This window comes from Coregonus clupeaformis, unplaced genomic scaffold (assembly GCF_020615455.1).
Source record: "Coregonus clupeaformis isolate EN_2021a unplaced genomic scaffold, ASM2061545v1 scaf1321, whole genome shotgun sequence".
Taxonomy (NCBI): domain Eukaryota; kingdom Metazoa; phylum Chordata; class Actinopteri; order Salmoniformes; family Salmonidae; genus Coregonus; species Coregonus clupeaformis.
This window is the reverse complement of record NW_025534775.1, coordinates 91,788-115,955: the sequence shown is the minus strand read 5'-3', so window position 1 is coordinate 115,955 and position 24,168 is coordinate 91,788. Positions and strand designations below refer to the sequence as shown.

At 42.0% G+C, this 24,168-nt stretch overlaps 1 protein-coding gene across 1 annotated transcript in view; it reads right to left on the bottom strand.

Moving 5' to 3' along the window:
* LOC121551758 (serine/threonine-protein kinase WNK4-like) overlaps positions 1 to 20,465 on the bottom strand; it is a 58,144-nt gene extending 37,679 nt beyond the window's left edge. The window contains exon 1 of the mRNA XM_045218025.1: positions 19,300 to 20,465. Within this exon, the coding sequence (XP_045073960.1) occupies positions 19,300 to 20,031 (732 nt within the window). The 5' untranslated portion in view covers positions 20,032 to 20,465. The remainder of the gene's footprint in view (positions 1 to 19,299) is intronic.
* Positions 20,466 to 24,168: the final 3,703 nt, after the last annotated feature.

Genomic DNA, 24,168 nt, shown 5'->3' with positions numbered 1-24,168 from the left:
TTGAGACGGACATAAGATTAGTATCATGCCAAGTGTTTGGGTCTTTTTGTATTTGTGCTGAGTGCCTCAGGGTACTTATTTAACCTACAGCCACTTGTGAAGTTTCTCCTTCCGAATCTCAAGAGCCAACCAGAGACAAGGTATACTGGTGCTTCTCTGTGGCTCTGATGACCCAAACAACCCATTTAGGGGTAACTGAGTAGTCCCTGTGGCTGTGGTGTTTGTGATGGTCTGGAGGTTCATGTTCAAGTAAATAACAGCTGGAAGGACTGAACACTTGAACCCCTGTTAAAGCCATTCAGGTTCCTAATGGGGGGCAGCTATGACGTAGTGAAGAGGATATCATTGACTAAGACAAGTGAAACTGATGTCATAGGGGCTAACTGACTAAAAAAACCCACTGATAAGGCCTCAGCTCACGTTCCAAGGAAGCACTGACGTTGCATGTTTCGACCGTTGGAAAACAGTGGAAAAAACTAACAATGAGAGAAAGCGAGTCACAGTTGATTTGATAAGGAAACTGACATTATATCTCCCTCATCGACCTTGGGGCTGGGGCCAGCTCACAGCATGCCTTTCTCGCTCCTTGGCTCGCTCCTTGTCTCTGAGCAAAGAAAAGATCTGCAGGGTGGAGGGAGCGAAGGAGGAAGGATGGATGTTACATACTTATGTCAGTGGGAAATCTGTCTGAAGATTCACGATCACACTGTATCGCCGGGACTTCCTTCCTCCATTTCGCACAGCTTGAGAAACAGCCCCCAAAGCAAGGATTTATGGGGTCCATAAAAGCAGCCATGTCCCTGGTCCTCATAAAAGGGCTGCTCAGACAGTGGGACTGAGGAGGTGTAGGACCTTCTGACTGTTTTAACCCTATCTGGAAACGACTATGTTCACCCATTGAAACATCTATTAATGCTAATCTCTTGCACCAGATAATAAACCATGTCACTAGGACGTGCTGACAATGATTCTATAACATGCTCTCAGACTAATGTTTTCACAAGGTTATGTATTTGTTTAGAACCTGTCACGCCCCTGACCTAGAGAACTCTTGCTGGTTGGGTCAGGGTGTGAGTTCAGTTTGAGATCTATGTTATTCTATTTCTATGTTTGATTCTAGTATTTGTATATCTATGTTTGGCCGGGTGTGATTCCCAATCAGAGGCAGCTGTCGCTCGTTGTCTCTGATTGGGGATCATACTTAGGTAGACTGGTTGCCTACCTTAGTTGTGGGATCTTGACTCGTGTTTGGCTTGTTGTGTGTAGCCACTGTTTTGAGCTTCACGTTTAGTTATTTTGTTAAGTGTTTATTCTTATTAATAAACATGTACGCATACCAAGCTGCACCTTGGTCTGACCCGTCTCTCAACGATCGTGACAGAACCTGACATGAACCAAACAGGTTGACGAATAAAAGGTTTCGGAATGACTATGTACGAAAATGATAAGAATGAGTGACACATTGAAACAAAAATCAATACATCACTGTTCTCTTATCAACTTGACACAAATGGTACCAGGCATAGACAAGTGCACCTGTGTCTTCATCAATAAATACCACCATTAAGTCGATTCAACAACACTTTCCGTATACTGTCACACCAGACCATTCTATGTACAAATCAATACAAGACAAAGGCTGAACTGCCCATTAAAACTCATTTTCCAACCACTCCACAAATGTCTTGTTAACAAACTATAGTTTTGGCAAGTCGGTTAGGACATCTACTTTGTGCATGACACACGTAATTTTTCCAACAATTGTTTACAGGCAGATTATTTCATTTATAATTCACTGTATCACAATTCCAGTGGGTCAGAAGTTTACATACAATAAGTTGACTGTGCCTTTAAACAGCTTGGAAAATTCCAGAAAATGATGTCATTTTTGCACTCATCATTTGAGTCAATTGGAGGTGTCCCTGTGGATGTATTTCAAGGCCTACCTTCAAACTCAGTGCCTCTTTGCTTGACACCATGGGAAAATGAAAAGAAATCAGCCAAGACCTCAAAAACAAAAAATTGTAGACCTCCACATGTCTGGTCATCCTTGGGAGCAATTTCCCATCGCATGAAGGTACCACATTCATCTGTACAAACAATAGTACGCAAGTATAAACACCATGGGAACACGCAGCCGTCATACCGCTCAGGAAGGAGACACATTCTGTCTCCTAGAGATCAACGTACTTTGGTGCGAAAAGTGCAAATCAATCCCAGAACAACAGCAATATATAGGACCTTGTGAAGATGCTGGAGGAAACAGGTACAAAAGTATCTATATCCACAGTAAAAACAAGTCCTATATTGACATAACCTGAAAGGCCGCTCAGCAAGGAAGAAGCCACTGCTCCAAAACCGCCATAAAAAAGCCAGACTACGGTTTGCAACTGCACATGGGGACAAAGATCATACTTTTTGGAGAAATGTCCTCTGGTCTGATGAAACAAAAATAGAACTGTTTGGCCATAATGACCATCGTTATGTTTGGAGGAAAAAGGGGGTTGCTTGCAAGCCGAAAAAAACACCATACCAACCGTGAAGCACAGGGGTGGCAGCATCATGCTGTGTGGGTGCTTTGCTGCAGGAGGGACTGGTGCACTTCACAAAATAGATGGCATCATGAGGAAGGAAAATTATGTGGATATATTGAAGCAACATCTCAAGACATCAGTCAGGAAGTTAAAGCTTGGTCGCAAATGGCTCTTCCAAATGGACAATGACCCCAAGCATACTTCCAAAGTTGTGGAAAAATGGCTTAAGGACAACAAAGTCAAGGTATTGGAGTGGCCATCACAAAGCCCTGACCTCAACCCTATAGAAAATGTGTGGGCAGAACTGAAAAGGTGTGTGCGAGCAAGGAGGCGAGGCCTACAAACCTGACTTACACCAGTTCTGTCAGGAGGAATGGGCCAAAATTCACCCAACTTGTGTATGTAAACTTCTGACCCACTGGGAATGTGATGAAATAAATAAAAGCTGAAATAAATCATTTTCTCTACTATTATTCTGACATTTCACATTCTTAAAATAAAGTGGTGATCCTAACTGACATAAGACAGGGAATTTTTACCAGGATTAAATGTCAGGAATTGTGAAAAACTGTGTTTAAATGTATTTGGCTAAGGTGTATGTAGCTTCCAACACTCTACTCAGCAAATTGGATGTAGTCTATCACAGTGCCATCCGTTTTGTCACCAAAGCCCCATATACTACCCACCACTGTGACCTGTACGCTCTTGTTGGCTGGTCCTCACTACATATTCGTCGCCAAACCCACTGGCTCCAGGCCATCTATAAATCACTGCTAGGCAAATCCCCGCCTTATCTTAGCTCATTGGTCACCATAGCAACACCCACCCGTAGTATGCGCTCCAGCAGGTATATCTCACTGGTCATCCCCAAAGCCAACACCTCCTTTGGCCGCCATTCCTTCCAGTTCTCTGCTGCCAATGACTGGAACAAATTGCAAAAATCTCTGAAGCTGGAGACACTTATCTCCCTCACTAACTTTAAGCATCAGTTGTCAGAGCACCTTACCGATCACTGCACCTGTACACAGCCCATCTGAAATTAGCCCGCCCAACTACCTCATCCCTATATTGTTATTTATTTTGCTCATTTGCACCCCAGTATCTTTATTTGCACATCATCTCTTGCACATATATCATTCCAGTGTTAATACTAATTGTAATTATTTTGCACTATAGCCTATTTATTGCCTTACCTCCATAACTTGCTACATTTGCACACATTGTATATATATTTTCTGTTGTAGTTTTGACTTTTTGTTTTGTTTACCCCATATGTAACTCTGTGTTGTTGTTTTTATCGCACTGCTTTGCTTTATCTTGGCCAGGTCGCAGTTGTAAATGAGAACTTGTTCTCAACTGGCTTACCTGGTTAAATAAAGGTGAAATAAATAAAAAATATAAATGTAAACTTCCAACTTCAACTGTAGGTAGTTTGTAGCAGATGGAGTTCAGATAATTTCACGCCTGCCACTTTGAATCAAAGTTGAACTAACCTCTATGCTCCTAGTAGAAATAGGTTAACAACTAGCAACTAATAGTAAATGTGTAATGATAAGTCTGAGGTTAAGAACTATTGATCTACAGAGTTTGATCCTAGATAAGCCATTTAGCATCAGAACTAAAAGGGTGTATGGTATGAATGGGGTCATGCTGGTGTAAAGGATGTCACGCTGCTTGCTTAGCGAGTACCACTTCCTCCTGTTCGGCTCACACCGAGGCTCAAACCCAGGACCTCTGCCTTGCTAGCACACGTGACCGCCCTCCTGAAGCGTCTTACCAAGAGCTCTGCTAGTTAAATCCCATTACAATTATCCTCCTAGTTTACTGGTTTGGTTTCACTCTGACCTCAGGTAATCCCAAATGGATGGAGCCAGAGGCCACCTCCAATTACGATTATGCCCCATCAAACATAATACTGTCACTGCATGAAGGATGCTGAAAATCAAGTCACAACATTTTAAATGTTTTTTTTTTTTTAAGGAGATCAATTTGTGCTCAATGTTAAGTCGACCTCTGGTCACAGTGGGGAGTGAAGCTACACTGAGAAACAAAAAAGACCTGTGGGACAGTGGATGCTCAGGACCATCCTCCTTAGTGAATTTCATTTATTTTTTATAGTGAAACATTAACAAAGTTATTATTTTTTAGATAAAACTATACTAAATATATTAACGTCACCAAATAATTGATTAAAACACTGTTTTGCAATGGTCTACAGTAGCCTCAAAAGCACTCTGTAGGGTAGCACCATGGTGTAGCCGGAGGTCAACTAGTTTCCGTCCTCTTCTGGGTACATTGCTTCAATACAAAACCTAGGAGGCTCATGGTTCTCACCCCCTTCCATAGACTTACACAGTAATTATGACAACTGCCGGAGTATGTCCTCCAACCTATGAGAGCTCTTGCAGCATGAACTGACATGTTGTCCATCCAATCAAAGGATCAGAGAATGAATCTAATACTGAAAGCATAAGCTACAGCTAGCTAGCACTGCAGTGCATAAAATGTGGTGAGTAGTTGACTCAAAGAGAGAGAAAGACAAAAGTTGAACAGTTTTGAACAAATTTATTTATTTAAAAATGAAGGAGAAGCAAGAGAGTGGGAGATAGCTATATTTTTTTGAATTTATTTTTTTCACTTTCACTTAGCTAGTGAATGCAGCTAGCTAGTTCAGCCTACTTAAACACCCGGCTCAAACAGCGAGGGATGCTATGTTAGCTAGCTGGCTATGGCTATCCAACACTGGAACTATTCCAAGTCAAGGTAAGTTTTTGATTGTATTAATTTATTGCCACTGGGGCCCGCCGGTGTAACTGCTTAACTGCTTGCTGACTGCATGATTGTAGCGGGTTTACTAACACGTTAGTTCTAGTAGCTATGTTGACTAGCTATGACGTTAGCTAATATGGTGACAACGATGTAGGCTGTGTGTAGCGGTTAACGGTTATGATATGAAGGTTTGGCTTGGAAAGGTTTTTTCGCCTTGTCACAGACAACTGATGTGTTGTTCACTAAAGTCCACAAGCAAAGGGAAAAGGTGAGAGGAGGAGAGCGCGTAAATGCGAGAAGGAATTCTACAACGAGCAAAATGATCATGCGATTGTGATTGATATGAAAGTTAACTGTGTTTCCATGTGATCACGGGTGTATTCATTCCGCCAATTCTGTCGAAAAAAGTTTCTTAAAAAACAGAAGCAACTGGAACGAAACATTAATTTGTCCAATAGAAACTCTCTATTGCAACTGTTGGACTAATGAATACACCCTAGATCAGCTAGATGCAGGCAAGAGTGTGCAAGGTGGTTTGGACGAGTCATTGTCTGTCACCTCGATTACTTTAATTTTTCTCTCGACCTGTGCACCTACGTTGGAAACTTGGGAATATACCCACAGCCACAGTGCGTCATTCAGCCTAGATGAAATTAGAACATGAATTACTGGGTAATTACAGGAAGGCTAACTGATGGCTTGTTAATACTGTGTAAAATGATCATATACTATATTGTACACTAATTTCCCCTGCCCTGGATTTGTGGAATCATACATTTTAATAAACTGCGACGGAACATCAGGATCACAATGATGCTCTTGACCTTCCTAATAAGGCCTACCAATAAAAGACTGCATCCCTGCAACCTGATAAAGCCGAGCATTAGGGTTCAACACAACACATTTAGCATCTCCTAAAAAAGATAGTATCCTAATTCAGGGTGAAAGAGATACACTCATAGTCAAGTTCCCCTCCACCACACAGTAACACTTCCAATCCTGGGCTGTTTGTATGTGCACTGCAGACTCTCAAAATACGAGCCTTGGCTTGATAAAGCAGCTTGGCTAAGCTGTTAACACTCACAGCTAACATAAGAAAGCCCTTAGCTCTTAGGATTTGGATTCACTAGGATTTATTTCTTGGCAACTGAGAATTAGATATCCGCTGGCGCATAATATTTGGATTTCCTTCCGCTGCCATTAAACAAACAGAAATACCCTCAGATGGATATTTCCATCCAAACAGATACACATGTGCAACAGGAACAACAGCTGCAGTGGTAACAGTGCAGTCTATCCGTCCTGTCCATGTCAATGAGTAATGGAGCATGTTGTTCTGAAACAGAGGATGTGTATGATGTGTCAGCAGGGCCGGCTCCAGGCATATCGCTTAGGGCCCCAAGCCGCTAGGGGGCCCCCAACCCACACACACACATCATAAAAAAAATCTTAGGACTGTTTGGTTGTGCATCAGCAATTTTTATCTTGTTATGTCAGTCACTGACAGTCACTCAATTAGCCATGTCAGCTAACAATTTTTTGATTGGTATTTTATAGCCAGCTATCTAAACTTGTAATCATGGCCAAATACCGACTAGGCATGCAGGGCATGAGGCACGCAGGGCATGTGCCCAGGGGCCCCATTGATTTTGTTAGTCACTCTCACTCAGATATTATTAACATGGCATAAGTCATGGCAAAATGTGTAGAATTGCAGGAAATTAGCTTTATACTGAAAACAATTCTCAGCCCCATGGCAAAATGTGTAGAATAGCAGTAAATTAGCTGTAAAAATGCTATTTATTTATTTCTGCCACATGGCAAAATTAGTAGAATTGTATGAAATGTGTCATAAAATTGCAAAAAAATGATCTCTGCCCAATGGCAAAATGTGTAGAATTGCAGGTAATTAACTTTTTTTTAAAGGTGGGAGAACAAAATCTTGCTTAGGGCCCCTAAAGGCTAAAGCCGGCCCTGTGTGTCAGTCTCTGAGTGTCTCTGTGTCTCTGCTTTCAAGCTTTCGCTACAGTGCCAAATCTGTGTGTGTGTGTGTGTGTGTGTGTGTGTGTGTGGAACCAGCCTGAGGGTGCAGGAAATAAGTAGATTCCTAATTTTATCATGGGCTTCTGCCAGGCCAGTCACATGGTTTAATAGGTTAATAATGCGTAGCGCGACCAGATCCCAATCTCACAAACAGCTGTTTCTTTTCATTACGCTAAGGTAAACAATGGGCATATTTCAGGCTGGCTTCCATGCTAAAAACAAAGGGACTTTCAGACCTGTAATTGGAGTGAATCATGAATATGAATTTGTTTGTAAACATCATTGTAAATGTTATCACCGCTCATAGGTGTTTGTGATACAATTTCCAGGTGTGTTGAATGAGAAACTGGGAGGTTTAATGAGTCATTACATATACAGTTGATGGCAACTGGCAAGAACCATCAGTCTGCCACTCAAGTCATTAACACTACAAAGCTCAATGACAATACAATTCTAATTTCATTATACCTTTTGTGACAAGTGGAGACACCTTTAATGCAGTTCACTGGGAAAGTAAAGGGTGTAACAATAGAAGAAAATACTCAGCAGTTAGAATAACTGGTATGAACTGTGGAACTATGACCCAAGGTTATTCACAGATAACCTAGAGGATCTCTGACTGATAAGAAGTAAAGTGACCCATTTCTTTGAGTTTAGTGAGGTCATGAAATTATTAAATTGCAATATCTTTTGTCACATATTTATAATACTCGAATATCTCGCTCATATGTATGTAGCCCATTACTGTACTGACACAAGATATTTCCGATATGCGTCGCTCTTGCTCAATCTGTCGAGTGTCGACTGTCAGGAACATCTAGATGGAATGGTCTGTTACGTCCCCCTGCTGACTGTGTCAATGTCTAGACAGAACATGATACATACATGATCATTATACATACATGTACACATGTAAGCGTTCAACTGTAAGTGTATAAGGACCCCTGAGCCTGTTAAACCAATAAGGTGTTAAGGTCAGGGAGCATGTAAGGATGATGACAGCACCGTTGGCACTGTTGCTATCCACACACTATACAGGTATATAGCCAGGCTCATATCAACAAGTCAGCTGGACTGTCAAAAATGCTAAGACTCATGTGAAGATTAATGTATTGTACAATATCTTTCCCCTTACGCTGTAGGATTTGGGAGGTAATAATAGTGTGAGCAATAAATGCAGTAAAGAGATAGATACCATGGGAGATGGAGAACTCCTGAGTGGCACAGTGGTCTAAGGCACTGCATCGCAGTGCTAACTGAGCCACTAGAGATCCTGGTTCGAATCCAGGCTCTGTCGCAGCCGGCCGCGACCGGGAGACTCATGGGCGGCGCACAATTGGCCCAGCGTCGTCCAGGGTAGGGGAGGGAATGGCCGGCAGGGATGTAGCTCAGTTGATAGAGCATGGCGTTTGCAACGGGGGGCCAGTATAAAAAAAAAAAAATTATTCACTAACTGTAAGTCGCTCTGGATAAGAGCGTCTGCTAAATGACTTAAATGTAAATGTAATGGAGAAGGATAAGAGACAGAGACAAAGACCATGAGAGGAGGAGAGGGGAGGACAGAGTACAAGAAAGATGGATGCTGGGTTGGAAAATAACTGGTCTACATCCAGTCGTTGTTTTTAGGAAGAGATGTCAAAAGGGTCTATGGGTAAAACACAAATAGCTTTTACCATCCATATTACGTTATAGTGAATGTAGGAGCCCTAATTGAAAAAAATACTCTAAAGACAGCAGATCAGAGAAACAAAAAGTATATATTTCTGAAGGCAAATGTAATTAAATGTCAAACGAAAAAATGTGACGAGATAATGAGAAATGCAAACCATTTACAACTGACGAACAAGGCATCCTCTCACGTGTTAAAACAGGCTGATTCAAAATGAGCTGTCAAACCTCTGTGGCTCTTGTTCTTTGAAGACCGTAACCTTTGGAGCTCAATGTAAACCAAAAGGATGTACTATGAATTGATAACGTCCCAATTACACTGCATATCCCTACGAATAGTGGGGGGGGGAAAGTACCCAATTGTCATACTTTAGTAAAAGTAAAGATACCTTAATAGAAAATGTCTCAAGTAAAAGTCACCCAGTAAAATCCTACTAGAGTATAAGTCTAAAAGTACTTGGTTTTAAATATACTTAAGTATCAAAAGTTAATGTAATTGCTAAAATATACTTAAGTATCAAAAGTAAAAGTATAAATAATTTCAAATTACTTATATTAAGCAAACCAGATGGCACCATTTTCTTGTTGTTGTTTTTTTTAAAGATGGCCAGGAGCACGTTCCAACACTCAGACATAATTTACAAACGAAGCATGTGTTTAGTGAGTCCGCCAGATCAGATGCAGTAGGGATGACCAGGGATGCTCTCTTGATAAGTGTGTGAATAAGACAATTTTCCCGTCCTGCTAAGCATTCAAAATGTAATGAGTACTTTTGGGTGTCAGGGAAAATGTATGGAGCAAAGAGTCCTTTATTTTCTTTAGGAATGTAGTGAAGTCAAAGTTGGCAAAAATATAAATAGTAAAGTAAAGTACAGATACCCCAAAAAATGACTTAAGTAGTACTTTCAAGTATTTTTACTTAAGTACTTTACACCACTTCCTATGAAATTATACAGTTCTACAAATCCTTTGCCAGTTTTTAAGTCCAGGAGGTTTGGCATGGCAGAGTAGCATGATAGCTCTTGCCAATAAAAAGCTCGAATTCCAGTAGAGAACTTGAAAAGACTGGACTGTCTCATTGAACATGATTTGGCCGGTAATGACATAGAGCTAGTGGTATCTCCTGGTGAGAGTATCAAACAAACTCCGGATGGCAGGGTGCAAAGAACACAATATAGCCCATCATAAACTATACTATGAATTTGATGTAATGCCAGTTCATCGTATTCTCCATCTAGTTTTTTTGTTGTTGTGGGTTTGCCAACGGCCTATACCGTGTGAGAGAGAGAGAGTAAAGTACACTTTATCTTGGGGAACTGCCATAGTTAATACGCTAAATATTTTTGTCATCCGACCGGCAGAAAAGTTGCTCAAAGGAGTACAGAGAAGAATGTGAGCATTTAATTGCACATCTGTCTGATTGTATCTTTCATGTATGGTCTGTCATTCACCTGCAGCCTAACTGGTAACTAGACAGGGCGGCTGGGGAAGCAGGAGGACAAGGAACATGTTATGACAGAGTCTCTCTCTCTCTCTCTCTCTCTCTCTCTCTCTCTCTCTCTCTCTCTCTCTCTCTCTCTCTCTCTCTCTCTCTCTCTCTCTCTCTCTCGCTCTCTCTCTCTCTCTCTCTCTCTCTCTCTCTCTCTCTCTCTCAGCTTTTGAATCATGGCAGTTGTTCACTGTTTATTTAAGGAACAGGTGAAATCTCTTAAGGTAACCATGGAAATCGTAACTTGACATCTTTTGAACACTGCTGAGGAGGATAGCAGTCCCTGTGCACTATGACAGCTATGGGAATGGCGGCTTTCAGAACCCAATCAATCGTCATTCCCCAAGGGATTCACAGCGAAGCTAAGGCGATTAAAAAACACATACACAGGGCCTTCTAAGTCCAGTTAAACTCTGCTCTCTCGCTCTCCTTCCCACCTCACGTTTATCTTACTGGCTGCTTCTCAGTCTCTCTCTATCCCTCTCTCTACTGGTAATTAGATAGATATGAAGACAGAGTCCTGAGAAAAGGCAGAGCCATGTTGAAGGGGGCAATCTACAGTACATACAACGCTGAGTTGCACATTTCACGAGTCATGAAACACACTGTGACAGGTTATATGCTCTGTATTTGAACAGCGTTTAATGCGTTTCAGCAAGTGCTTGGTTTCCACTGCCTGATAAAAATAAGCTCTGAAAAACTTTCCTCTGATCCATGCTGCTCTGCAAGAATATGAAAGGAGGCAAATAACACACCACACACAGAGTACCAAAGTGATGTTTGTGAATAGAAAAATGCTAAGGGAAAATGATAATGTTAATCAATTGGCAAAGGTGCCAGTGGGGGATTAGCAAAGCATACTAAACAGAATCTCACCCATTATCCCAAGCACATTCAGAGGCCTACATCCGCCAAGATCATTTGTCAATTAGCCCTGTCCACTTAGAGGCTTAAAATAATAGTTTATCAGCACAAAGCAGCATGAACTCAGTTACTAAAAGGTATGTGTGCCCTGGTCTGTACCAATGCAAATCCTCTTTGCAACTTCATAGACAATGAGGTTCGGGGCCCTGATTTTGACCTGAGAACAGAATCAGAACATGTTTCAAATTTGTAAAAACAAGACTGATCACAGCATATATTTAGGCAGTTTTACAAATACAATGGGTTATATTGGTTGTTTGAGCAACAGAGCTACTCCTGGTTTTAGCAGGTATGTTTAGCAGGTTTCAGTCAGAGCTGGGGCACTGCTGCTTTTCTTCTACGTAATGGATACGTGTTGAGTGGCACAATTTAAGAGACCACAATGGGAGGTACCCTAGGGGGGGGTCGATGTTTTCTAAATGAGTTTACAAATAAATACTATAACAACCCATTCATGCCTCTACAGTGCCTTGCAAAAGTATTCATACCCCTTGTATTTCTTTCTTGTATTTATTTTATTTTGTTACAAAGTGGGATTCAAATTGATTTAATTGTCATTTTTTTGTCAACAATCTACTCAAAGTACTCTAATGTCAAAGTGGAAGAAAAATACTATATTTCTTAAAGATTAATACATTTATTATAACTAAAATATAGTTGTTGTATAATTATTCAGCCCCTTTGTTCAGGCAAGCCTAAATTAGTTCAGAAGTAACATTTGGCTTAACAAATCACATAATAAGTTACATGGACTCACTGTGTGAAATAATAGGGGTTGAGATGAATGACTAACCCTTACTCTGTCCCCCATACATACAACATCTGTAAGGTCCCTCAGTCAAGTATTGAATTTCAAGCACAGGTTCAACTACAAAGACCAGGGAGCTTTCCGAAAGCCTCATAAAGAAGGGCAGTGATTGGTAGATGGGTAACAATAACAAATCAAACATTGAATATATCTTTAATCATGGTCAAATTAATAACTATGCTTTGGATTATGTATTAAACCACCCAGACACATCAAAGATACAGTAGTCCTTTTGAACTGAGCTGCAGGAAAGGAACGAAACTGCTCAGATATGTTACCATGAGGCCATTGGTGATTTTAAAGCCGTTACAGAGAGAGGGGAGAAAACTGAGGATGGATCAACATTGTAGTAACTCCACAATAATTACTTAAATGACAGAAAAGAAGAATACAAATATACAGAATACAAAATACTCCAAAACATTCATCTTGTATGCAACAAGGCACTAAAGCAATACTGCAAAAAACACGGCAAAGGAGTACGCTTTTTGGCCTAAATGCAAAGCCTTATGTTTGGGGCAAATCCAACACAACACATCACTGAGTAACTGCCTCCTTATTTTCAAGCATGGTGGTGGCTGCAACATGGTATGGGTATGCTTAACTCGCCAAAATCCTCTTCTGCTCTTTCGCCCCCCCAATAAGACAGTGAATGTTCCTGAGTGGCCAAGTTACAGTTTGACTTAAATCTGCTTGAAATTCTATGGCAAGACTTGAAAATGGCTGTCTAGCCATGATCACCAACATCTTGACAGAGCTTGAAGAATTATGAAAAGAATAATGGGTTAATATTGCACAATCCAGGTGTGTAAAGCTCTTAGAGACTTACCCAAGAAGACTCGCAGTTTCTAACACGTATTAACTGAACACTTATGCAACAACTATATTTCTATGAATCTTTAAAAAAATGTTTGAACAAATCATCCACTTTGACATTCAAGCATTTTGTGTAGATTGTTGACAAAAAATTACAATCAAATCCATTTCAATCCCACTTTGTAACACAATAAAATGTGAAGAAATCCAAGGGGTATGAATACTTTTGCAAGGCACTGTATAATCAACAATGATTACAGAAACAAGCACCTCAAAAGGTAGTGTTGCCTAAATAAGCATCGGTCTATTTCTTATTTAATCATATCTCATAAGGGGACATTATGCCAACACTTGACCTGAAGCCTCGGGCAGAAGGCCAGCGCTGTCATAACACTTAGATAACAGATGTCATTGGGAATCATAAACAACTGCTATGACAAATCAAATGACACTGTTTTCTATTTGCTTCACAACAACATAGAACATATTCATGGAAGACTTTGTGCTTTACCCCCTCCCCCCCACCCCAACCCAAAAAATATTTTAAATGAACCCTAACCCAGGTGCTGCTACAATCAATCTTGTGGTGACATTCCACAGTGCAGGGCTTCTCATTGAACCTCCCAGTGAGTGAAGTGTACAGCAAACAAAGGAGAACAGAAAAGCCCAACAAACACAGGACAGGTAAAGAAGGACACCACACACACACACATACACACACACAGTTACTATCCATGGCCTGGGCACATCTTTGTTCTGGTTTACTCAGGTTTAGGGTTTGTTACTCTGGAGGTAGTAACTGTTTAATCCGCCCCTCCTCAAGGGCCATTCCAAGACTCCAGAGAGAGAGAGCAACCTGAGGCATGGGAGGGACAGGAGTGGTGCAATGCTGAGTTTGAGTTACACAAGAGAGATGTGACAAGGTCCCTTTAAGGCAACTTGTTGTCCACCAACTACTGCATTTTATCTATAGTCAACAATTTCTCTGTAACAAAAAAAAACTGTATTTATGAGATGAGTTGGTTTCGGACAGGATCAGTGTCCATTATCGATCCCCATGAGAACTGGCGTCCAAGCCCCATTTTCCAAAATGTAACAGAGAATGTCTTGTGTAAGGAGGGACTGTCGTCAACAAATACATAAAACACAGACATCACATAAAGATAAAGCTAGTTCCCACCAAAATTGCCCCACATACCCACCCCTAACCCAGCCATGACCAATCAAGCAGTCTGAGATGAATAAGGACTATATTCAGTACTAAGAGCACTGCATGATAGATATCTTAGAAGTTATCTGCATTTATCATCCATTTCTAACTCCATGGTTGCAGTGTTATGTAACATTGTGCAAACTGAATCTGCCCCAGGTGAAGGAGAGATGATTGGTTCTCCTGCTAGCAGGCTCCATCCAAGTCATCTGGACATGTTGGCCAGCGTTCCCATTAAACCAGTTGACACCTAAATATAGCCAATTTTAATTAAATGGTGTTTGCTTTTTTTCACAGTTAGAAGTGATCTCTCTCTCTCTCACTCCCTCTCTCACTCCTTCCCTCAATCCCTCACTCCATCCCTGTCAACTGCGTTTATTTTCAGCAAACTTAACATGTGTAAATATTTGTATGAACATAACAAAATAAAACAACTGAGACATAACCTGAACAAGTTCCACAGACTTGTGACTAACAGAAATTGAAAAATGTGTCCCTGAACAAAGGGGGGGGGGTCAAAATCAAAAGTAACAGTCAGTATCTGGTGTGGCCACCAGCTGCATTAAGTACTGCAGTGCATCTCCTCCTCATGGACTGCACCAGATTTGCAAGTTCTTGCTGTGAGATGTTTCCTCACTCTTCCACCAAGGCACCTGCAAGTTCCCGGACATTTCTGGGGGGAATGGCCCTAGCCCTCTCCCTCCGATCCAACAGGTCCCAGACGTGCTCAATGGGATTGAGATCCGGGCTCTTTGCTGGCCATGGCAGAACACTGACATTCCTGTCTTGCAGGAAATCACGCACAGAACGAGCAGTATGGCTGGTGGCATTGTCATGCTGGAGGGTCATGTCAGGATGAGACTGCAGGAAGGGTACCACATGAGGGAGGAGGATGTCTTCCCTGTAACGCACAGCGTTGAGATTGCCTGCAATGACAACAAGCTCAGTCCGATGATGCTGTGACACACCGCCCCAGACCATGACGAACCCTCCACCTCCAAATCGATCCCGCTCCAGAGTACATGCCTCGGTGTAACGCTCATTCCTTCAACGATAAACGCGAATCCGCCCATCACTCCTGGTGAGACAAAACCGCGACTTGTCAGTGAAGAGCACTTTTTGCCAGTCCTGTCTGGTCCAGCGACGGTGGGTTTGTGCCCATAGGCGACGTTGTTGCCGGTGATGTCTGGTGAGGACCTACCTTACAACAGGCCTACAAGCCCTCAGTCCAGCCTCTCTCAGCCGATTGCAGACAGTCTGAGCACTGATGGAGGGACTGTGCGTTCCTGGTGTAACTCCGGCAGTTGTTGTTGCCATCCTGTACCTGTCCCGCAGGTGTGATGTTAGGATGTACCGATCCTGTGCAGTTGTTGTTATAATAATAATAATAATAATAATATGCCATTTAGCAGACGCTTTTATCCAAAGCGACTTACAGTCATGCGTGCATACATTTTTTTTTTGTGTATGGGTGGTCCCTGGGATCGAACCCACTACCTTGGCGTTACAAGCGCCGTGCTCTACCAGCTGAGCTACACGTGGTCTGCCACTGCAAGACGATCAGCTGTCCGTCCTGTCTGCCTGTAGCGCTGTCTTAGGCATCTCACAGTACGGACATTGCAATTTATTGCCCTGGCCACATCTGCAGTCCTCATGCCTCCTTGCAGCATGCCTAAGGCACGTTCACGCAGATGAGCAGGGACCCTGGGCATCTTTCTTTTGGTGTTTTTCAGTCAGTAGAAAGGCCTCTTTAGTGTCCTGAGTTTTCATAACTGTGAGCTTAATTGCCTACCATCTGTAAGCTGTTAGTGTCTTAATGACCGTTCCACAGGTGCATGTTCATTAATTGTTTATGGTTCATTGAACAACCATGGGAAACAGTGTTTAAACCTTTTACAATGAAGAGCTGTGAAGTTATTTGGATTTTTACTAATTATCTTTGAAAGACAGGGTCCTGAAAAAGGAACGTTTCTTTTTTTGCTGAGTTTAGTTAGTTACTCTGGAGGTAGGAACTGTTTGCTCGGCTATGAAAAGCCAACTGACATTTACTCCTGAGGTGTTGAACTGCTTCATCCTCTATAATGACCGTGGTTATTATTTGACCCTGCTGGTCATCTACGAACGTTTAAACATCTTGAAGAACAATCTGGCCTTAATTTCCATGTGCTCTTATAATCTCCACACAGCCAGAAGAGGACTGGCCACTCCTAGGAGCCTGGTTCCTTTTTAGGTTTCTTCCTAGGTTCCTGCCTTTCTAGGGAGTTTTTCCTCCTACATCTGCATTGCTTGCTCTTTGGGGTTTTAGGCTGAGTATCTGTATAGCACTTTGTGACAACTGCTGATGTAAAAAAGGCTTTATAAAATGTCTTTGATTGAAATTTAATTGATTGCTGAGGAGGTTGTTCAACCAAGTTGACTGACTCCCTGCACACTGCTCATCCTGCTGGGAAACCCTGTAGCCAACTAACTTCGACACTCAACGGGTCAGTGCAACACAACCAACTTTGTCTTTCAGTCCACAAAACCTGTTTCATAAAGACACACCAGACTCTTCCACCTTTCACCCCCTGTAATATATAATCTGGCTCGTTTTAGAATGACACCTCCTGGTCCCTGCTATTCCCTCCAGCTTCCCAGCTGCCCCCTGGAGGGTTGGGGGCGGCTCCTGTTACAATGGCTGCTGCCTGGCCAGGGGGCCTGCTGCTGCTATAAACAACCCTCTGCAAGCTGTCAGTGGAGGCTCTGCTGAGGGACATTGTGGAGATTAAGATGAGTTATAGGCATTTTAAAGATTGTGGATCTGTCCTGAACACTGATTGCTTTACAATAACAATTTTTGAGTGTAACATAAATCTATTAAATCTGTCTTCTAAGGTTGTGGAACTCCTGGGCACAGCTATGCTGATATTTGTTTTGAGTTTGCAAGAAAGACATTTCACTGTACTTGTGCATGTGACATTAAAACTAAATATTAATTATTCTCACTTTGGTGTGAGTTATCTCGATCTTGTGCAAGTGGCAGGTGCCGCAAGAAGATAAACGGGAAGCCAGGCCGTCAGGCTCAGTAACAAACATTTCTGTGACTGTGTTGCAAATTATAAAAATGCATGTAATAACAAGTTGCTTGTTGTGTATCTGTTCTAAACTAGTATTGCTCAAGTTTGGGTGTGAGAACCAGCTCTGGTTGAGTGCTGGCTGGCGCCAGTGGTTCTCAATGAAAACAGAAATGATCTGGGATCAGGCCAGGCAGGATGACAGTCAGGCCCTGAGTGTCACACTACCACTCATCTCTCTGTCCCAAGCACCACCACAAGGTTCAGCTTCCCCACTATGAGGTCACACATAGATGGATTACAGAATGTACTGGTACTCTCAGCATGAAAAGGGCTTTTCCTCTTGACACAGTACGTGGAAACGGTATCTAGGAATCATTGGCCATGGTAAAAGGTCACTCAATATGAACTTGATGTGTACTGCATGGGTCTAATTCCCACTGACATCTTGACATTTTCAAAAAGGAAACACAGCTGTATGTGTGTATGTTCTTGAGAATAATCTCCCAAGCAATATCTAGTCTTCTTTAACTGTGTCATTTTAATGAGTGTCTAAAGGTTTTGATTGATTCGAGAAGGCTTTAACATGCAAACAAGCCTTGCCATGGATAGGTAAACCAGATTTCCTCTCTATATCATGCACTGAGTTACTCTTACACAGGCACAGACAGCATGAAGTTCAATCAGTGCACAGAGATAAGACAGAGAGGAAAAATCCAAGAGATATGGATTTTATATGGCCATGGAAAGTGGAGAATGAAGGAGGGGATTTCATAGAAGAAAACCAAGTCTGTTCTGTTGAGGGTAGACTTTGTTTTCATTTCTGCTGTGTTTCATCTGTATTTGTCAAGAGTTGCAATGCACCCCCCCCCACAAACCTCCCACTTTACCCCATTGCCCACACTTCCTAGTCATAGCACAGCTGCTAGGATACCAGTTATCATGGGGATTGTGACAATTAGCGAAAAACGATCAACCCTTGCCATAGACTTTATATGCATTAACAGTGACAGCACAGTGCCCTTCATTAAGGGGTTAAAGTAAGTAAAGACACCTATAATATGCTTCCCAGTTGATAGGCCTATAATAGGCCTATAACTGATTTTGCAATTTTTAAATTGCTTCAACCTCAATGTTGATACTCAGTTGTGGAGAACTGTTTAAACTGCAACTAAAATCATACATCAATGTTTGTTTTCGATTATCAGACATCATACATTTCCTTACTACACAACCCCTGAATGCTCAACTGATGGCAGCTTCCTTGTGCAGGCAAATGTAGTGCACATATGTCTGGCTGCAGGTGATCTGCATTTGAAAAGTTGGGCAACTGTTTCCTACCCACTGTGCACACATTGGTTGAATCAACGCTGTTTCCACTGAAATTACGTTGAACCAATGTGGAATAAACATTTAATTGATGTCTGTGCCCTGATGTCTGTGCCCAGTGGGTATTCTGTCTGCAATTATCAGCAATCAAGTGCTTTGAAAGACACATTTCAAAGCACTTGATAACTCTGCTGTGGTAGACAGCTCACAATACGCGCTTCCGCGTAGCCTACCACTATCTATATCACAGCCGAGTTATATGTGCCGGTTTGGAATAGTACAGATATTCATACATTACACAATGCAGACAAGGACTTACGGATTGTAGATTTGCCCTCAGTAATATGATTTTGGGGAAGAAGTGAGCTGACGTCTTTTTGTCATTTTTTAAACATTTTGGAGTGCAGCCGTTTACCAATGTTCTTGAACTTGGGATTTCATTTGAAGTCATTGTCACATATGGTAGAGCACCCAGCTAATTAAGCGAGACAGCACACCTGTTACCCACTCCACAATATAGAGAGAACTTTGCTTGGCTGAGCCAAAGCCTTTGTAAATTATTTTTTGTGGTTGCCTAAATAAGATTTTAAGGGAATGATATGTCATCTTTTGAGTTTTCCCCTCTGTACACAAAACATAGCAAATTAATGATTTACCTGTAGCTCACACCATGCCACTTCTACTGTTGTCTCCGTATCCAGGCCTTTATACACCGTCTTGAACGACCCTCTCCCAATTTCAATGTTGAATTTTAGGAACCTTCCATCAGGTGACGTCGCCACGGCTTTGGTCTCAATTTCATCCTTTTCCTCTTGCTCGCGTTTGCTTTCAAATGGAGTTCGAGATAAAATGACCTTTTTGTCAGTGATTTCTTCCTCCGAATCTGAACTTGTGCCCTGTGCTTGCGAGCTGGGCTGTGGCGTGTCCCAGGTATCAAGAGGTGGTATGGGGTCTGATGCTTGGGTACAAGGAGGTGAGCACGTGCTCGTTCCCGGGCTTGAGGCAGGTGAGGCTGGCACTGATGAGTCCACCTTTTTCTCCTCTGCCGCTGTTTCTGCTAAAATATCATCAGCAGACCAGGAGTGAGTTTTGGAAAGAGGGGCATCATCGTAAACTTGAGGCTCCAAATCCAATGTATTTATTTTGCTCAACCTGTACGAGTTTCTCCTGGCGTTTGCCGAGTGTCTCCTTCGCCTTGGTGGTATTCGGGCAGGGAAGCAGGAGTTGGCGTCGAACCCAGCAGGTAATTTGGAGAAACCCAGTCCGGCCACGTCGACCTCTACCAGTGACATGTCTGTTTTATGAGTTTTGCCGCGAAATGGAACAGGTGGGTATTGTGTCCCAACTAGTGGATAGTACAAATCCGAATGAAGGTTATTCAAAAACATAAACTGGACAAGGGAACATCGTAGGTTGAAGGGAATGTGAATGAAGTCGAAAAAACAATTACTGTCAAAAAGCTACAAAAATCCAAAGGAGACAAAAATAAGTATAGGCTACAAAAACATGTCTACATATTTTGGCTTATACATTAGATTTGTTCTGTTCAATTCAACTATAGGCTATTGGCTAATAATACTAAAAAATATTTAACAATCAACAAGTGTGCTGACAAATCTCTTCACCTCCACCTGAATGAAGGAATGAAGGTCGTTATCGAGTTCGCCCTAGTAAAAAGTGCTTGTTTAAATCAGTCAAATAGAATTTACTTGGTCGTAGTCTTGCTCATAGACAGACGAAAAATACATGACATATCAATCCGAGTATTCCTCAAACCGTGTCTCTGGTCGCACGTCTTCAAACTGTCCCCTCCCAATGTGGATTAACGCTGTTTTGTCACAGTATCAACAACGGGTAGACTGCTCGAGCGCACCGTGCAAGCGCAATGGGCTCCACCCCCAAAAATACATTTCGGATCCTGTGCTTTGCTTGCAACAATAGACTACTATGGAGGTGGTGACGCTATAGTTCCCGTGAATGTACACTGAACAAAAATATACACGCAACATGTAAAGTGTTGGTCCCATGTTTCATGAGCTGAAATAAAAGATCCCAGAAATGTTCCATACCACAAAAAGTTTATTTCTCTCATATTTTGTACATACATTTGTTTACATCCCTGTTAGTGAGCATTTCTCCTTTGCTACAATAATCTAACCACCTGACAGGTGTGGCATATTAACCAGCTGATTAAACAGAATGATCATTACACAGGTGCACCTTGTGCTGGGGACAATAAAAGGCCACTCTAAAATGTGCAGTTGTCTCAAGTTTTGAAGGAGCGTACTATTGGCATGCTGACTGCAGGAATGTCCACCAGTGCCGCCTCCAACATCGTTTTAGAGGATTTGGCCGTACGTCCAACTGGCCTCACAACCACAGACCATGTGTATGGCGTCTTGTGGGCGAGCAGTTTGCTGATGTCAACGTTGTGAACAGAGTGCCCCATGGTGGCGGTGGGGTTATGTTATGGGCAGGCATAAGCTACGGACAACAAACATAATTGCATTTGATCAATGTCAATTTGAATGCACAGAAATACTGTGACGAGATCCTGAGGCCCATTGTGAAGCCCATTTTTTAAAAGTTATCTGTGACCAACAGATGCATATCTGTATTCCCAGTCATGAAATCCATAGATTAGGGTCTAATTTATTTATTTAAATTGGCTGATTTCCTCATATGAACTGTAACTCAGTAAAATCTTTGAAATTGTTGTATGTTACGTTTATATTTTTGTTCAGTATATATTTTCCTAGTTAACATTTGCTAAAAAATTAAGAAATAAAAAATTCTAATGAAGTTTACTTTGAAATTAGAAAGCTGTTAGTTTGTGGTGCATAGTAGCCTACACATACTGTACAGTAGTACTTGCAAACTTACTATTCAAGGTGTGATATGAATGCATTCTGGCAATGTGCCAAGGCTTTAGATGCCACCTCTTGGTTTAGAATGTTGGATTTACAGTAGGCTATCCTGTATATTGTGCTATATCGTATACCTACTGTAAGGTAATTATTACGATAACAGAGGACAAGAGTCATCAAAACTTATATTAACTGCTTACTGAGGTACTTTCTCCCAGGACAGGAGCTATCCGCTTCTCTGTGGTGTTGACTGTGATGATTATCTTTAGCAATATTACATAATGTTGCACTGTGAACTACTTGAAATATTGTGATACAAATGGAGATAATGACTACAGCAAAACTAATGAATCCATCTTAACGTCAAGTTGCAACAGAATATAATTGCTTGGCAGCCTGCCATCCTGGCACTGTAGAAATAGGCTTCATCAAGAGGTCTGGATTAAGCTAAGGACAAAGACAGCTGACCATCTAAATGTAGGCTATACCCACCTAATCTCTTCAATAGGAAATTAAATCACAGAGACAAAAGCAACACAGATAAGCTGAAAGCGGTTTCACTGTAATATAAAATAGGTTTACAACAGTGTCCTCACCAGTCAGTTATTCCCTTTTTGTCTGATGATGAACTCAGTGGTAGTGGGTTGGGTTGTGTACAGATTTAGTCAAGGAAGGGTAATAGCATAGTGGTTATAGGAAAATGAGTTTATTTATGTCTGTTTGACACATCTCACAAATTCTCATCAGTTACTTGTGATATAACACAGTAGTAGCATATCACTCAAAGCTTGAGAATAGATATGTAAAACACCCCCAGTAGGTACATTACCGTCATCAGTCACTCTCCACCACAGACACACACATTTCCTCCATTCCAGGTTTAGCATGTTAGGCCATTCCAGGGTTAACATGAACTCCCTGACACGGAATGAGGCCTCATCTTAGCAGGGTTCCGGGACGAAGAGGAGGAAGTGGCTTAGCGTTGTGTGGCAAAGTGATTGCAGGTCACATTAGCCTAGTGCCACACACACCTTACTGTTGGCTTGTGCGATACACTGGCCCCATTCCCCTCATGCTAAGGATTCCAGCCAGGGAAGGTCCAGTCAGTGTCTCCCCAGCCAGTGTGAGCATGTGCTACGGCTTTGATTCCTGGGAAGACCGGTGTGTGTTGCCATATGCTTACAATCCCTGACACAGACACTGATGAAGGTGCTCAGCCTACCGCCGTAAAACACAAACAGACCGACAGGCAGACAGACAGAGGGCCAGTGAATCTTTGTTTATCCCCTCCTGTCACTGTAACATACAATATGTATTTAAATGTGTGTATCGCCGTGGCGACGTCACCTACTGTAAACATAGAGGGGCAGTGTGCATGTACATGAGTGTGTGTGTATGCCTGTGTGTGTGTGTGTGTGTGTCTGCGTAAGAGCTTGCACCGTGGAGATAGATAGCTCAAGTCCCAGCACCTGATATAGCCCTTACTACCACTGCCAGGAGACTTAAACTAGCCGTCCCCCACCTGTCACATGAGCTTCACAGAGAGGCTGTGTGGAAGCAGGGGAGAGGAGCAGTCAGAGGGGCAGCTTATCTGCAGGAACACATTGCTCCTATGGCAGCAGACGGGCCACCCACAGGTGCTAATCACTCATGTTTGATGAGAGCTTCTGCCGAGTCATCTTTCCAGAAAAGAAGAGTAGCACAAAAATCCCCATGAAACAGCATGGAAATGGGTCACACGGTAGACGACGTGCTAATCGCAGCGCTCTTCACAATTCCAGCTAAAAAGCAGCGCGTCGTCCTCCCCTATCTGTCTGCTCTCTCCGCTGCTGTATGGTTTGTTTATCTCCCCGTCATGAGGCAGGCAGTGCGATACACACTGTTCTTTTCTGCTTTAGCTGACACGGGGCAAGGGGATGGAGGCTGGGCCTTGACAGGGGAATAATAAACAGAGGTCCTATTTTTTAGAAGGTCAAGGAAATTGATATGATATGACATTAAAAGCTTAGTGGCTTTTGCAACTTTTCCAAGGGCTTTAGAAACATTCATACATGCCTGCCATAAGACTGTGAAAGTGCAACAAGAAGCAGGCAGCTATTATATTGTGAAAGCATTCCAACATACACAGATGGTAGCTCACCATTTGGAAAGCAATGTGAACTGTTGTAAAACAGGATATCAAAGTGTGCACTTAGGTGTGATAATAATACATAGACTAGTAATACCACAATAATCCAGATGTAAACAAGGCATTGCGTGAATATTGCCAGGTTGTTAACATACTCAATAGACATGGACAAGTAGCACGCCAGTCATTCAATTTCTCAAGCAGGGCCCGCATGCAAGTGCAAAAGCTATGGCTCTTTCCGACAGAAGAGGGATAAATACATTCAGAGTGAGTGGGCTTTTTAGAGAGGCCTCCTTTCCTTGGATGCCAATGACTATACAGCCCAGTTCTGATATTTTTTCCACTAATTGGTATTTTGACCAATCACATCAGATCTTTTCTCATCAGATCTTTTTCAGATCTAATTGATCTTTTGACCAATTAAATCAACCAATTAGATCAGCTCAACAAAAAAATATTTGATGAGAAAAAATCTGATGTGATTGGTCAAAAGACCAATTAGTGAACAAAATATCAGAATTGGGCTGCCT